This window comes from Hyperolius riggenbachi, chromosome 6 (genome assembly GCF_040937935.1).
Source record: "Hyperolius riggenbachi isolate aHypRig1 chromosome 6, aHypRig1.pri, whole genome shotgun sequence".
Lineage (NCBI taxonomy): Eukaryota > Metazoa > Chordata > Amphibia > Anura > Hyperoliidae > Hyperolius > Hyperolius riggenbachi.
Window position 1 is genome coordinate 56,764,493 of NC_090651.1, and position 15,404 is coordinate 56,779,896.

At 46.1% G+C, this 15,404-nt stretch overlaps 1 protein-coding gene across 5 annotated transcripts in view; it reads right to left on the reverse strand.

The window, feature by feature from the left end:
- EFCAB7 (EF-hand calcium binding domain 7) overlaps nt 1-15,404 on the reverse strand; it is a 79,239-nt gene that overhangs the window by 19,539 nt on the left and 44,296 nt on the right. For all 5 annotated transcript variants that reach the window (XM_068239322.1, XM_068239321.1, XM_068239325.1 and 2 more), the window contains 2 exons: nt 9,319-9,457; nt 6,613-6,722 (listed from right to left, as the gene is read on the reverse strand). In XM_068239322.1, coding sequence (XP_068095423.1) covers nt 6,613-6,722; nt 9,319-9,457 — 249 coding nt within the window. The remainder of the gene's footprint in view (nt 1-6,612; nt 6,723-9,318; nt 9,458-15,404) is intronic.

The following is a 15,404-nucleotide window of genomic DNA, read 5'->3' on the forward strand; positions in this document are numbered from 1 at the left end:
ATCCTTTATGTAGCATCTCCCCAAAATAAAAAGTCGGTAGGCACGCAGTGATCCGCATCCACAGCATTTCCACAAGGGGCAACTGCAGCTGTAAGTGAGTAAGGCTGGATCCACACTATGACAGGTTTGTGCCATGCATGTTGGCAGTGCATAAGCTTTCACCATCCATGGCACAAACTCCTGTTTCCTTGGAACTGTCCTAATAAAACACACTGTGCAGATCTGTGCAATTCATTGGACACGACATCTGTCCCGTGTCCATAAAAATCAGTAATATAAGAATTGGGAATATCTTTTTTATCAATGAAGGAAAAAGACTAAAAAACCATCGAGTCCTTTTTGATGTGATCCACTTCACTTCAAACAACTCACTATATTCATAGAAAGGACTATAAAGTATACATGAAGCACAAAGTCTTGCAATTCTTCTGGTACAAAAATATCCAAAAATCTTTATTGACACAAATACAAAATTTTTGGTTAAAAAGGAGAAAAAGATCTCTAAAGGATGCTCCTCATTGGCATATATAATCACGGGAATTTGAATAATAATTAGTAATAAAGGCTTAAAGCATTCAGCAGAGTATCAATGGGCAACAACACGCTCGTTTCGGGCCAGTGCAGTTTCTAGGATAAATTTCTCCCAGGGCGAGTGTCAAAAAATACGCCCCCCCCCCCCCCAACATTCACGGTACTTTGCGTGAGAGTCGCAGGGGATCTTAAAGATCCGATCCTTTGTGGTTGTTATCACCACACACACAAGATTATATAGCAGATAATGCCTGGTACACACCATGCAATTTCCCATCAGATTGACTGTTGAATCAATAATTTCCAACAGGTCCAATCTGATTTCTGATCGATTTTGTATAGAAGTGATTGGAAAATCGATCAGAAAAATGATCAGAAATCAGATTGCTGTTGCTGGAAATTACTGATTCAACTGCCAATCTAACGAGAAATTGCATGGTGTGTACCAGGTATTAGAGTACTACTCAGACCAGGGCGGAGAGACGTATCCCCCCCTCTTCCCACTGAGAGTGGCCACAACAGGAGAAAAAAAGCGACAGAGGTCAATGAAGCTAGTGGGAGAGGGAGAAAGTCACTAGAGCTAGTGGGGGAGGGAGGTCACTTGGGCTAGTGAGGGGAGGGAGGGAGAAGGTCACTGGAGCTAGTGGGGGAAGGCAGAGGGTCACTGGGGCTAGTGGTGAAGGAGAGAGGAGGTCACTGGAGCTCGGGGAGGGGGGTAGGAGCTCACTGGGTCAACTGGGGTAGGCAAAAGGCCACTGGAGCTAGTGGGGGTGGGAGGAGGTCACTGGGGCTACTGGAGTGGAGGGGGCAGTATTCCACTGGAAGAGGGAGGAGGTCACTGGAGCTAGTGGGGGGAGCGAAGAGGTCACTGGGGCTAGCAGGGGCAGGACAAGGGTCACTGGGGCTACTGGGGGGGGGGAGGAAGAAGGTCACTGGAGCTAGCGGGGAGAGGGGAAAGGTCACTGAAGACAATGGGGCAGGTAGATTCATACTTACTAAATTCTGGTTGCAGGTGTCCATTCTTCCACTCTCCGCAGTTCTAAGGGGGCAAGGCTTCCTCCAGGCAAATCTTCCTCCTGCTGGACAAGCACTCCTTAGTGCACAGGAAACTGGGGGTGACCTCTCCCCTGTGCAGGGGGGCTGGGCTTCCTCTAAACAGGAGAAGGGGCTTCCTCTAGGCACACTTCCACCTTCCAGACACATGCTCCGACCTAAATGAACTTCCATGGGCTGCAGATGGCCTTTCCTGCATGTGGATGGCAGGGCTCACCTTAGCCAGCCATCCTACCATCCGAGTCCCATGCGGGGGCGGGGCTTCCACGATTGGGGGCGGGGCTTATGGCGGCCGGGAACAGGGTTGCCAACCCAATTTCTCATTTTTCCTGGACAAAATGGTAAAAAAATCTGGACAGCCCAAATTTTGGACGGACAGGGGGCGGAGTCAGAGCGGAGTCAGTAGCGGGCTTTTTAGGGAACTTCTTGTGAATTTCGGGAGGAAAGAAACATACTGTAGCTGGAGCAGGTGATTACTGCATACGGCTCATGTGAAACAGCCCACCTGAACTGAAAAGGCTTGTTTCCCGATAAAAGAAACATGATGTCCATACTATATAAATACATAATAATAATATGGTAGGACATTAGACTATGACAGGATTAGATTGTGGGCTCCTCTGAGGACAGTCAGTGACATGACTATGTACTCTGTAATGTGCTGCAGAAGATGTCAGTGCTATATAAATGCATAATAATAATATGGTAGGACATTAGACTATGACTATGGTAGGATTAGAGTGTGAGCTCCTCTGAGGACAGTCAGTGACATGACTATGTGCTCTGTAATGTGCTGCAGGAGATGTCAGTGCTATATAAATACATAATAATAATATGGTAGGACATTAGACTATGACTATGGTAGGATTAGATTGTGAGCTCCCCTGAGGACAGTCAGTGACATGACTATGTACTCTGTAATTGCTGCAGGAGATGTCAGTGCTATATAAATACATAATAATAATATGGTAGGACATTAGACTATGACTATGGTAGGATTAGAGTGTGAGCTCCTCTGAGGACAGTCAGTGATATGACTATGTACTCTGTAATGTGCTGCAGAAGATGCCAGATCCTCTGGTCCCCTGCAGCGCCTAACTTTTGGTTCCGGCACTCAGCAAGTTAATAGTCACTGACTGCACCTGTGCGACCCTGTCTGGCTGCACAGGCCCAGTGGCCCATTTACCCGCTGAGTCGCTGGAACCAAAAGTGGGCCGCTGCAGGAGACCAGAGGATATGTTTGTGACCGCATGGACTGAGTCGGACACAGAGCGGCTGGAGGGAGGGGGCCAGTAAAAGCCCCAGATAAGTTACTGTTGCTTTTTTTAGGTTCCCTTTCAAGCAGACCTTAACTCAGAACTTCCTCTATGCTCTGAAAGATAAGCAACAGCATAATAACCTTTAAAGAAAAAAACATTTCTTTGTTACAGCTGATACAAATCCTGCAATAAATCTGGAGTGTATCTACTTCCTGCTTTATTGGAAGCAAACATATTGTTAACATACTGTGGTTTAAAATTAGCTTATCTGCCATGGCAGTCAGGTGACACAGGGAGAGACCAAATTACAAATTGTGGACAGCATAGTGGCATAGTGGTTGCAGCGCTGGGTCCCTGGTTCCATTCCCAGCCATGGCAAAGAGTTGTATTATCTCAGTGTGACTGCGTGGGTTTCCTCCAGACACTCTGGTTTTCTCCAACACCCCAAAAACATACAGATAACTAAAAATTGGCTTCCCCTAAAATTGGCCTATTGTATTGACATACACGATGGAGGACACATAACTACAGTTGGGATTAGAGTGTGAGCTCCTCTGAGGACATTCAGTGGCATGACTATGTACTCTTTACAGTGCTGCAGAAGATGTCACGCTATAGCAATACTAAATAATAATAAATATATATACAAATGAGGAGGAATTAATAAGGCTAAATTCTCTAAATACATATGGGTGTACTTCTCCACACTTCCCTTCTGTCCTGTTCAGGTCACACAAACACTTTTAGGAATGTAAGAACTACGTTGCCCTCCTCACCTCACAGTGCAGTAGAAAGCTGAAGCTGTCCCTTCCCTCTGCATCGCCTGCTGTAAGAATACAGGCATGATGCATGAATGAACTGTGTGACCTGGTGGCCACAATCAGCCAGCTATCAGACCGGAGCGAGGCGAGCCCTAATAAAACATGAGATGAGGGAAAGCTATTACACAGCCTGCTGCCGCCATGGAGTTCAGCGAGCCTGGGACTGTCTTTTCCTTACTTGTTAGCAGGGATGGCATGTGCTCGGTCGGCTGCTGCTGATCTGCTCCTGCTCGGCTCTGCTGCGTGGCTCGGCGGCTGTGTCTGTGTGCCTGAGTGCTGTCTCTATGCTGCGACCTCAGCTCCGACCTGGCTGCCGCCCGTGTGACACTCTCCTCGCTGTCCTCCTCCACGTGACATTCCTCAGTGGGCTGGGCCGGCTCCCTGCATCTCTTACTAGGCAGCGAGTCACCGGCTCCAAAAAGAGGTTAGCTGATTGGAGGGGACACCCGGGGAGGAGAGGGCGGCTGAGGGGAGACTGAGGGAGGGGGGAAAAGAGCGCGCATAGCACCAGGCGCATGCGCAGAATATTTTAATAATTTATGCACTTTTGGACGGACGACTGCCCAGGAAATACGGGCAGTACGGACAGCTCTATTTTAAGAGCTTTTGTACGGACAGTCCGTCTTTTGACGGACGCTTGGCAACCCTGGCCGGGAAACCTCTCCCAAGTGTCTCAGATGGGGCAGCTGCTTGTAGTCCTGATTGACTGTGACCCCAGCAGCACAGTCAAATCAGCCTCCGCTGCCTGTCAGTTCCTCCTGCCCCTGTGCCCCAGTCTCCACCACGTGCAGGAACACAGCAGCCAACTCCTGATGGCTGCTACAGTGCCGCTGCAGGATGTCAGTGTAACCACGTGGTGATCACGTGGTGGTTACTTGAGTCTGCAGCCAAGGCAACAGGAAGCCCAGGAGGAGTCAGCCAAGAGAGAGAGGTGATCGCAGCGCTGCTTTTCTTTCCTCTTCAGCGTGCGTCACCCTCTCTCTGTCATTCCTGTCCTTCTGCCAGCGCCCCCCTTCTCCTCAGTGCTGCACTGCGCCCCGTGCGGTGGCACTATCCGCACGCCTGTAGAAACGGGCAGTGTTTCTAGCTGCCTGGAACGTATACCCTCATACCATTCACTACAGGCTGCAGACTGACGAAGAAGAAGAAAACCGTCGCCAAAGAGGCCCGGCTGGTCTACCGAGATGATAACGAGGATTTAGCGCTCACTCCCGAGTTCAGGTAACTTTCTGTGCAACTTTCATCTTCACAACTAGCGTGTCATTTAGTGTTCAGTAGGGATGGTCAGTGAGATGGTAGGAGCAAGGAACACAAATTATGTCTGACTAAGCAGACACATATCACACTATCCTGACGGCAGGTATAAGGATAACCAGGCAGCTAGAAACAGGAGTGTTTCTCCTGTTTCTAGCTGCCTGGTTATCCTTATACCTGCCGCCAGAATAGTGTGATATGTGTCTGCTTGGTCAGACATAATTTGTGTTCCTTGCTCCTACCATGTGCTGCCAACAGGATTTATAGAAAGTGCTTATACAGTGGCCTGATGAAGGGCATTTATTGCCCGAAACGAGCGTGTTGTTGCCCATTGATACTCTGCTGAATGCTTTAAGCCTTTATTACTAATTATTATTCAAATTCCTGTGATTATATATGCCAATGAGGAGCATCCTATAGAGATCTTTTTCTCCTTTTTAACCAAAAGAAATTTTGTATTTGTGTCAAAGATTTTTGGATATTTTTGTACCAGAAGAATTGCAAGACTTTGTGCTTCATGTATACTTTATAGTCCTTTCTATGAATATAGTCCATAAAAATCAAGCAGGTCACTGCAACAAACAGAACACAACAGACAAATTGGTATATGCCTGAACGGACCAATGTTTAACATAGCATCCGTCATAGTGTCTTTTCCTCCACTGAGGTCTGTTCCATGAAATGGACTGATTTGGGCTCCAGTATAATTCCAGCCTTACTGAAATGACTGTTTATAACTAAATCTGAAGGCCACATTATTTCCGTATAAACACCTTTTCTCTGTAGACAACCAAGTTAGTTTTTTTTTCCCAAGCAGATTGTTGCTGCATTCCACTGCAGTGGGAGGCCTCCTGCTCCTCTCCCTCCTCTTGCAGACAAGAAGGATGAGAACCACAAGAGGATGAAGCCATTAATACCACAATACTCCTATAACCTGATCGTTAAGACTCCATGGTCAGCTGTGAGAAAAGCCACTGACAGATCTAGCAGAATGGAGCACTTGCTTGTCTCTTGCCATGAGCAGATCATTGCAGATCTGGATTAGGGCTATTTCAATGCCGTGATGCTTCCTAAAGCCAGTATGGAAAAAGACAAGGGTGCTGTTTCCTATAAGCCTGGCTCCAAGTTGGAGATACGCTTTTCAATAAATTTCCCGGAAAGTGGATGTAGGACACGCTCATGGTGTCTGGCTCCTGTGAGGACTTTCTGAGTAGAGGCCTAATGCTTTTGGAATTGCTATCCATGAGTTGTTGACAAGGAGGTAACGGTAGCACTGTGATATGGATGGCCAAATTCTCCACTGGGTCCAATTCATCTTAACAGGCAGAACACAAAGAAGATTCCTGGGGTCCTTCTTGTCCACTCTGCACCACTAATGAGAATAGCTTGGCTGCACTGGAAGGTCTGAATGTTACCTAAAGCATTACGTTTGACTGTGTTGAATTTAAAGTAAACAGACTATTTTGTGCTTCATACTGCATGGGTGTGGTTAGATTGTTTGGATAGTAAAATTACTTTGTAAGGTGTGCTGCGTGTTTAACAGTATTAACAACTATCTGCTTCTGAGCAAAGTCCCACTATGGGTGTTTAAAGGGTACCTATGGATACAAATCTGTTCGGTTAGTAGAGTTGCGCATACCGCATCACCACAATATATGTGCTGTGGGGGAACGTGATGTAATGCAAGCTCTCACCTCTTTATTCCGGACATCGGTGAAGGATATGAGCTGAGGGTCCCCCTTGCCATCACTGTCCTTCAGTATACACAGTGCTGTGTCCACAGACATCCATGGGGAAGATTTTCCTGGTATAATAGTTCATATATCTATTATTTAAAAGCAGAACTCAAAGCAAATAATTTTTTTTCTTAAAGGAACATTATCAAAGTTTACCGTTTTTTCTAAACACTTTAAAGAGAAACCATAACCAAGAATTGAACTTCATCCCAATCAGTAACTGATACTCCCTTTCCCATGAGAAATCTTTCCCTTTTCTCAAACGGATCATCAGGAGTGTCTGTATGGCTAATATTGTGGTGAAATCCCTCCCACAGTGTGATGTCAGGACCATGATCCTGACAGTTTCTTGGCTGTGGGAGCTTTGTTGCATTGTGGGAAATAGTGGTTTACAGCTGTTTCCAACTGCCAAAAAAGCAAGCAGCATCTCCTTTCGCTGACATCACCTGCCAGCAGTAAAAATGTCACCATGTGATAAATGTCAAAATGTAAATCAGGGAAAGGAAAGATTTTACAATGGGCAAACACTGACTAAATCATTTATACATAATTATTGTAAAAATGAAGCACTATTTTTATTACATTATTTTCACTAGAGTTCCTCTTTAAATAGGCAGGAGGGTGTTTCTGATGACTTACACTGGTAGTAAAAAGGAACAAAACTTCCTTCCCCTTATCAAATCCTCTCCCGTCCCGCCGCCGATCGCTGCCACTCAGACCCTCTGTAATCAGCCCGGAGGACGGCAGGAACATGGGGCTCTCCATAGCAAACAACAGACCAATTCTCCCCAGCAATAGGGAGAATTTTCATTGGTCCACCATGAACCAATGAGAATTCTCCCTGTTGCTGAGGCTTCCCATTGGTCTTTTGCAGCCCAATGGAAATCCCCATGTTTCTGCTGGCCACAGGGCTGTATACAGGAACCGAGGGCAGCGGGACACCTGAGTATTACCTCACAGCGGCAGGCGAAGCGGATGCGTCACTTAGTGAGAACGGACACTGTCCATTCTCATAGGCTTTCATTGCATACATTTTCCTAGCCATTCGGGTAAAATGTGCCAAGTTCGGACTCTGCGCTTCGCTTACCACAATGCAGCAAACTGATCCGTTTTTTTTTTACAAGTGGAAACTGATCCTATTTTTAGCATTAGAATCCACTTCTGCGGTAAGTGGAAGTTAAAAAAAATCCTGAACGGGTTTGGCTTTTTGTCAAGTGTGAACTGGCCCCTTTGAGAGGGATTTCTGACAACTGTATCTCTGTAATCTAGCGATATGGTAAAGAATGAAGACTGTGACTAGACTGTGGATAATATCCTAGTCCGGAAGATTCTGAGACTCTTATGAGGGAAGTGCACCTTTAAGGTGCCCATTAACAATCCAATTTCCTGTCCACCAAGCGAGGGGAAAATAATAAGCAATCCGATCAGATTAATGGAATCAATACAAAATCTAGATCAATGCAAAAAACGATATAACAATCATTCATCCTCAATCAGCACCAAAAATGGTACCCTATCCAATCGATCATACGCTCGATCGTTCAGGAGATTGTACCGTTAATAGTCACTTTTAGAGCTCACTGCTCAGTCATACCGTCCAAGGACATGGACAGAAACTCTGGTGCCAGGTCCACATTGCTGCTCCCTAGTAGTGGTGATCCTAGCTCCTTCTGAGTAAGGCAGCACGTGTGTATGCGTGTATATATTATTAGGCAATGGGAGCTAGGACTGCTGCAATTCATGATGTGGTCTTTACTCTGAAGTTACTTCTGAGGGCCTGAGATGGGAGGAAACTGCACACCCCTTTTTTTGTTTCAAGGTTTATAAAAGCTTCAAAGGAAAAAGGTGGTTGAAAAATGATGTGGGTGAAAGAACCCAAAGGGCCCGTTTCTACTAAACGCAGATTGGATGCAGAAACACAGACTCCAATGAATGCCTATGGGAAAATCTGCATCAGAAAAATTGCGTTTAGTGGAAACAGGTCCATAAACATTCATTGGAGTCAGTTTTTCTGCATCCATTCTGCATCCAATCTGTGTGTAGTGGAAACAGGCCCTAATGTAAAGCTCTGTGTTAGCGCTGGGTGCTCTAGGGGTTAGATACTCGCCCACTTGCCCGTAAGCCATTATACGTCTCTACCCGCCTCCCCCTTGGCTGGCCGAAGTGTTTCCAAAGCTCTGTTACCACCCCCTTCCGCGTTGCCAAGGTCCACTAACAGCTTGGCAACCACCTATTAGGCCACAGCTGCTGAGCTGTGGGCGGGCTGTGGCAACACAGGTGGAGGTGGCAAAAGAGTTTTGGGTGTTTAATTGAGGGGGGGGGGGGCGGGGGTTCAGGCGGCGGAACTTCAGAAGTATAATGATTTATGGGCGAGCGGGTGAGTTACTGACCCTAGCACCCAGCGCTAACAGAGAGTTTTACATTACAGGTTTTATAATCTTCAAGCTTAGCAGTCTTTGAAGAGAACTGGACTTCATTATCACCTTTATCAAATAGTTTAGGTACATCATAAAAAAGTACCTAAATATTTTCCCAAAAATTAACATTGCGCTGCCGTCTGAGCACCTTGATGTGACTTTGGCAGGAGACCACCTTTCTGCTCATGTAAGTGATCCCCCACATTCCTGAAACTTTTTACCCTTATAGTGTTTCAGGTATACTTACCTTCAGCCTTGCTGAGATTCAGGGGTTTGACTGTGAGATACACGGTAGACTTCAGAGACACTTGCAGCTTATAGTGATGACTGACAATATTGGTGTCTTCCAAGAAGAAGCAGCCCTTAGACACAGCATTTTGCCAATCCTGAAACCAGATTCACATGTAATAATTATTATTTCACATTTATTTACTCACTTTCCTGAAATGATGCATTGTGGGTGTTACTTCTTCATAAAGGTAAAATTATACTTGATATGGTTATAATACTTTCCCTCCACCCCAGTTTCCTAAAGCAATACTGAAGCAGCACAAATAAAATCAGTGAGATACTCTCCTAAGGAGAGGGAAGGCTCTGTATCCCATGCCATCATTCCTGCGATGTCCGCGGTGAAGTTCTGCTTCATCGGGACTCCACGGTGATCTTTGGAAGTTCTTGCGTGCATGCACTGTATGGATCCTGTTGTCTTTGGAAGTACAGGTAGTCCCCAGGTTAACGAACAAGATAGGAACTATAGGTTAATTCTTAACTTGAATCTGCACTTAAAGAGACTCAGAGACAAAGAATACTAAAGCTCTGATACTTACCCGGGGCTTCCTGCCGTTCAGCCGCGGTAAGCTCCGTTACCAGGCTCAGTCGATGCCAGTCAGGGTCTACTGCGCATGCGCAGACCTCCTGTGCATGCGCAGTAGACCCGGACTGACGTCACTGAGCCTGTTACCGGGGCTCACCGTGGCTGAACGGCAGAACAGAGTGGGACAAAGACTTGTTTATGGGGCGGGAGGAAGCCCCAGGTAAGTATCAGAGCTTAAGTATTCTTTGTCTCTGAGCCTGAAACACTGTGCCATCTCTGTCCCCTGTACCTCCTCTGTGTCCCCCTGTGCCTCCAGCGTTCACCTCTGTCCCCCCCCCCCCACCTGCCTTCAATATCCCCCTCTGTCCCCACACTGTGTCACCTCTGTCTCTGCTCTCTCAGTGTCTCCACTGTGTCCCTCAGTACCTCCTCTGATCCCTGTCCGCATTTATCCAGGGCTGGATCCCAGGTTTTCTTTAAAATGTGTAAAATGTTTATGCAGAACTTTTAACTCTCTATATCTCTATGGCATGAAAACGTTGCTGGGTGGGGCACGATGGTAGAATGCAGGACCGGCATTTCTCTGTGCAACTCTGCTTACAGCATAGGAGAAGGTGAGCTGATGATAGCCGGGTGGTCACCAAAATTAGCCGGGTGGAGCACCCGGATAAAAGAGCCTGGGGAGAACACTGACCTGTACTCTGGGGCCCGAAGACATAAATGACCAAGCTGGTTTAAGAACTTCAATGGGGCTGACACTGGACCAACTGCACGGCACTTTTTTTTTTTTTTTTTTTTTGCACCACTTCAGTATTGCTTTAATGGAAACCAGAGACACTATAAAAGTTTTATACATACCAGCCCCATGCGCACAGATTGCTCCCACGCCGCCGTCCTCAGCCTTCCGTATCGCCGGTACCGGGTCCCGTAATGTCGCGGCCAGTCTGGGCAAGAGAAGTGCGATCTCTACATATCTGTCCAGCAGCAACCGAAGTTACGGGACCCGGTACTGGCAATACAGAAGGCTGAGGACGGCGGCGTGGAAGCGATCCGTGCACATGGGGCTGGAAGAAGCCCCAGGTATGTATAAAACTTTTATTTTATAGCATCTCTGGTACACTTTAAACTTAAAGAAACAAGAAGGCTATAACTCATGTTATATGACTGCTACACAAGCCATGATGTCATTTAATGCTGTCCTGTAGTCATGCACTGCTGCAAACATAACCGGTGGTAAGGATGAATACTATGGATCCTTACCCTCAGCAGTGCTTCAAGAGCCTGGGGTCCCTGTTTTTCATGTGCCTCAGTGTATTTTGTTATTTATCCAGAGAGGGATACCTGCACGCAGTGCCCCCTGCTGGTCACACAATCTATGACTGTGTGTGACTGAGGTCTCTCTCCTGTCTATGGCCGCCCGTTTCAGCTCTTGCTGGATTTGGTACTGCAGACACAGGTGCATGTATTTGCATCTTTTTATTATCTGACAGGCTGTCTGCGGACCCATTTCAAAGGCAAGTGCTATCTTGAAGTGTGCATTTATGTCCTGTGTTTGGCAGTACTCACAGTTGTCAGATGAAAAGTCCAAAACTTTACCAGACTATAGGCGTGTCACCCTTACCCCATTTGATTGCTGCGAGGTCTCTGCGTTGTAGATGTGTTGTGGGTTAGCTCCATCATTCATAAAGCTCTTTTAATAAAACATAGCTCTTTTTTTAACGCTCATTAAAATGCAGAGTCTAGCCGTTTTCAGCAACAGCTGACCAGCCATCTATACAATTACTGGTACGGAAGATGAGAGGCTGTTTGAGCTCTTAGCATCATCCTTAATCTTTTAAGGCACGTTATTGACCCGAGGAAGTGGGATTTTAGCCCACGAAACGGGTTGTGCAATAAACTTCCCTTGCTTATACAGGCTTAGTCCTCCATGTTTGGGTAAGCTAACCTTACCTTTTTGCCTTTACTATTGACTTTAATATCAGTTTACACACATTGGGCACCTCTTATCCTCTGTACCAGTAAATGTTTACCCTCTTTGAGGTCACTTCCTGCTTCAGGTATGAGGAAGTGCACAGAAGCGTATTGTAAAACAACGCTTCCGCGGAAGCGTGCCGTGATGCCGACTTTTTAAAAAACTTTGCGTCGCCAAAGACTAACGACTTCTGGGCCAATGCAGATCGCCACAGTAATGTAGTTATGTGCCATCGTTATCGGGCACTTCCGGCGCAGCGTACCGCAACGTGGGAAGTATAAACTTCCCATAGGGATTCATTACGCTGCGGTAGCAGTGTGGCAATTTGCCGCACCATGCCGCGCCAGTGTAAAAGGGCCCTTACACTTGTTTCGTTATTTACCAAGAAATAGGATCTATACTGTCATAGTTCTGTAACATTCATTTGCAATAGTGGATTTTCTTTCTTTCTGAAGTCTTGCTATGTGACAAGTCTATAGAGGAAGCCCTCCTCTTAGTGGTGGCTGGATAGTGTAATGGTTGAGGGCTCTGCCTTTGCCACAGAAGACCTGGGTTCAAATCTAAGCTTTGCACCTATTCAGCAAGGAGTCCTTGAGCTAGACTCCCTAACACTGTGACTGCCTGCCGAGCATACCCTTGTGGCTGCATCTCTGGTGCTTTGAGTCCACCAGGAGAAAAGCGCAATATAAATGTTATTTGACTTGGCCTGTATTTGAAACCACACATGCATTCTATCACAAGAACACTGGGTGGCACTGTTCTACCACTAAAACAACATAAAGCAGTTTTAAATAGTGCTGCTAACTTTAAATGTACAGAATTTTCTCTCTATGTACAGTACTTTACTAAACAATAAACTCAATAAAAAAAGAAAGAGAAATCACATTTAAAGGAGACGAGCTACATATCTTTAATGACTTATCTCTGATCACCTTAGCCAAACGCAGGGCATTCAAACCAATAACTCAACTTCTCAGAGATGCTCAAATCTCATACAAATGGGGCTTCCCCTTCCGCCTTATAGTCACCAGAAACGGCATGACCTTCTCAGTCTCGGATATTGACAATGCCCCCATGTTTCTTAAGCAAATGGGCTTAAAAATGCCCTCCCAAGGCTCCATCTACCAACCTCGCTCCCCGAACTTTAGTTCTCCTCCTCGGAAAGTCCGTCATATCTCAGAATGGACAAAAGCCCCGATACGGAGCCTCACCTACCCCTCGGGAACAGAACCTGAAGTCATGGAAGCCCTACCTACCTGAACTTAGCTTCCATCTCCATCATATCTACACTCTCAAGCTGGATACATAGAGTTTAAGCTTACCTCATGCATATGCTCATTTTCTTGTTTCTTAACATAAACCCTGAATCTCTAGTTACCTACCATACTGCAAAATATAAGGCTAAATAGTTATGCCTTCCCCCGGTCTTCCACTTCACTGATGCAGGGTCCGGAGTCCCTCTCCTCCCATTTTGGCGCTCCAGCATGAGCCTCTGGAGGTCTATCCTTGTGTCTCCTTTGCCGCTATTCGGCCCGGACACTTTTTGGATGACCTATCCTCGGCATCCCAGACTGGATGCTACTCCATGCAGCCTCCATACTTGCAGAGGCAATTATAGTTATGTTATGCTTTTATTATTTTTCTTATCTGTTTTAAATTTAACCTACATAATACGAGGCACACAATCGGTTTTCCTCCTACTCCCTCCTCCCCGGGCGCAGCGCTCAACTCTTTCATACTCTACCACCCAACCTCCTCTCCTAGACCATGGTTAACTTCCTCACATTGAATGTGAAGGGCTTAAACATCCCCCAAAAAAGAGTGTCCCTCCTTAAAGATCTTAAAAGAATGGAGATAGACATAGCAATGCTCCAAGAGACACATTTCCGCTCATCAGACTCAATCAGGCTCACAAACAGACAATACCCTACAGTACACTTAGCTTCAGGTCTGGCTAAACGGGCAGGGGTAGCTATCCTATGTAAAGCTTCCCTCCCCCTGCAAATTACTAAAACCATACGAGACTCCAAGGGTCACTATCTGATTCTCCTTGGCAATTTAGCAGGGAAACCCATCACCCTAGCAAATGTCTATGTTCCAAACACTCAACAGATATCTTTTCTCTCCTCGTTTCTCCTTAAACTACATAAAACGAGATCAGGTACCTTAATCCTTGGAGGGGATTTTAACCTAACATTTTCTTCCTGTCTGGATAGAAGTTCCTCCACCTCGCCTGCCTCGAAAGCTGCCCATGACCGCAATTCCCGCAAATTTAGAGCCTTAATGAGGAAATACAACCTCATTGACCTCTGGAGAACTGTCAACCCAACCTCAATAGAATACACCTTCTACTCCCCCCCACATGCATCCCACTCCCGTCTAGACTACTTTTTCTCTAATGCTTCCCTCCTACCTTCACTCCTAGAATCAGACATCCACCCAACAGCCTGGTCTGACCACCATAGCGTCTCTATGCAAATAGACTGGCTCCACAATCCTTTCAAACCCCTCCACTGGAGACTCAATGAAACACTACTACAAGACAAAACTCTTGTCTCTAAATTTTCTGAAGAATTACAAACATTCTTCCAAATCAACACTGACACGGTCTCATCCCAAGGCATACTTTGGGAATCGCACAAAGCCTTCATCAGAGGCCTCTTTATAGCCGAGAGCTCCAGACGCAAGAAGTCCTCTTCCCAAAAATTAGTATCCCTTCAATCTGCCTTATCCAAAGCCCAAACCACCTACAAAACCAAGCCTACACAAGATAACTATTCCTATGTTCAACAACTCAAACAACATATCCGATCCCATCAATCTAACCAGCTAGAGAAAAGTCTAAGACGGACTAAACAACTCTTCTTCGAAAGGGGTAATAAACCCCACACCATCCTGGCACGCAAACTAAACCCTAAAATGTCACAACACTCGATCTACTCCATGAAAGACTCGGAAGGTACCACTCACTATGACCCCCATAAGATAGCTCAAATTTTCACAAAATACTACGAACAACTGTATAACCTACCAGACCAAAGCGAGGATACCTCCTTCCCTTCCAGAGTGGACACCTTTTTAGCCCCTCTAGGCCTCACCAAACTCACAGAATCACAACGTAAACAACTTAATTCCCCCATAACCCCCCAGGAACTAACTGAAGTTCTCAAATCATTTCCCTCCTCTAAATCACCTGGCCCCGACGGTCTCCCCTATTCTTATTACAAAAAATTCCAAGCAATCCTGCTACCCCATCTATCCACCTTAGCCACCAAAATAATGCAAGGCAACACTCCCCCCTCCACAATGCTAGCTTCCCTCTTGACAGTAATCCCCAAAGAAGGGAAAGATCCCCAGCTACCACAAAGCTACAGGCCAATCTCACTTTTGAACTCTGACCTCAAAATTATCACCAAAGCCCTTGCCACTCGCCTGAACCCTATTCTTACTTCCCTAATTAATAACGACCAGGTGGGCTTCATCCTAGGCAGACAGGCAGGAGACAACACCAGAAAAGCCATAGACTTAATCTCCCTCATGAACAGGA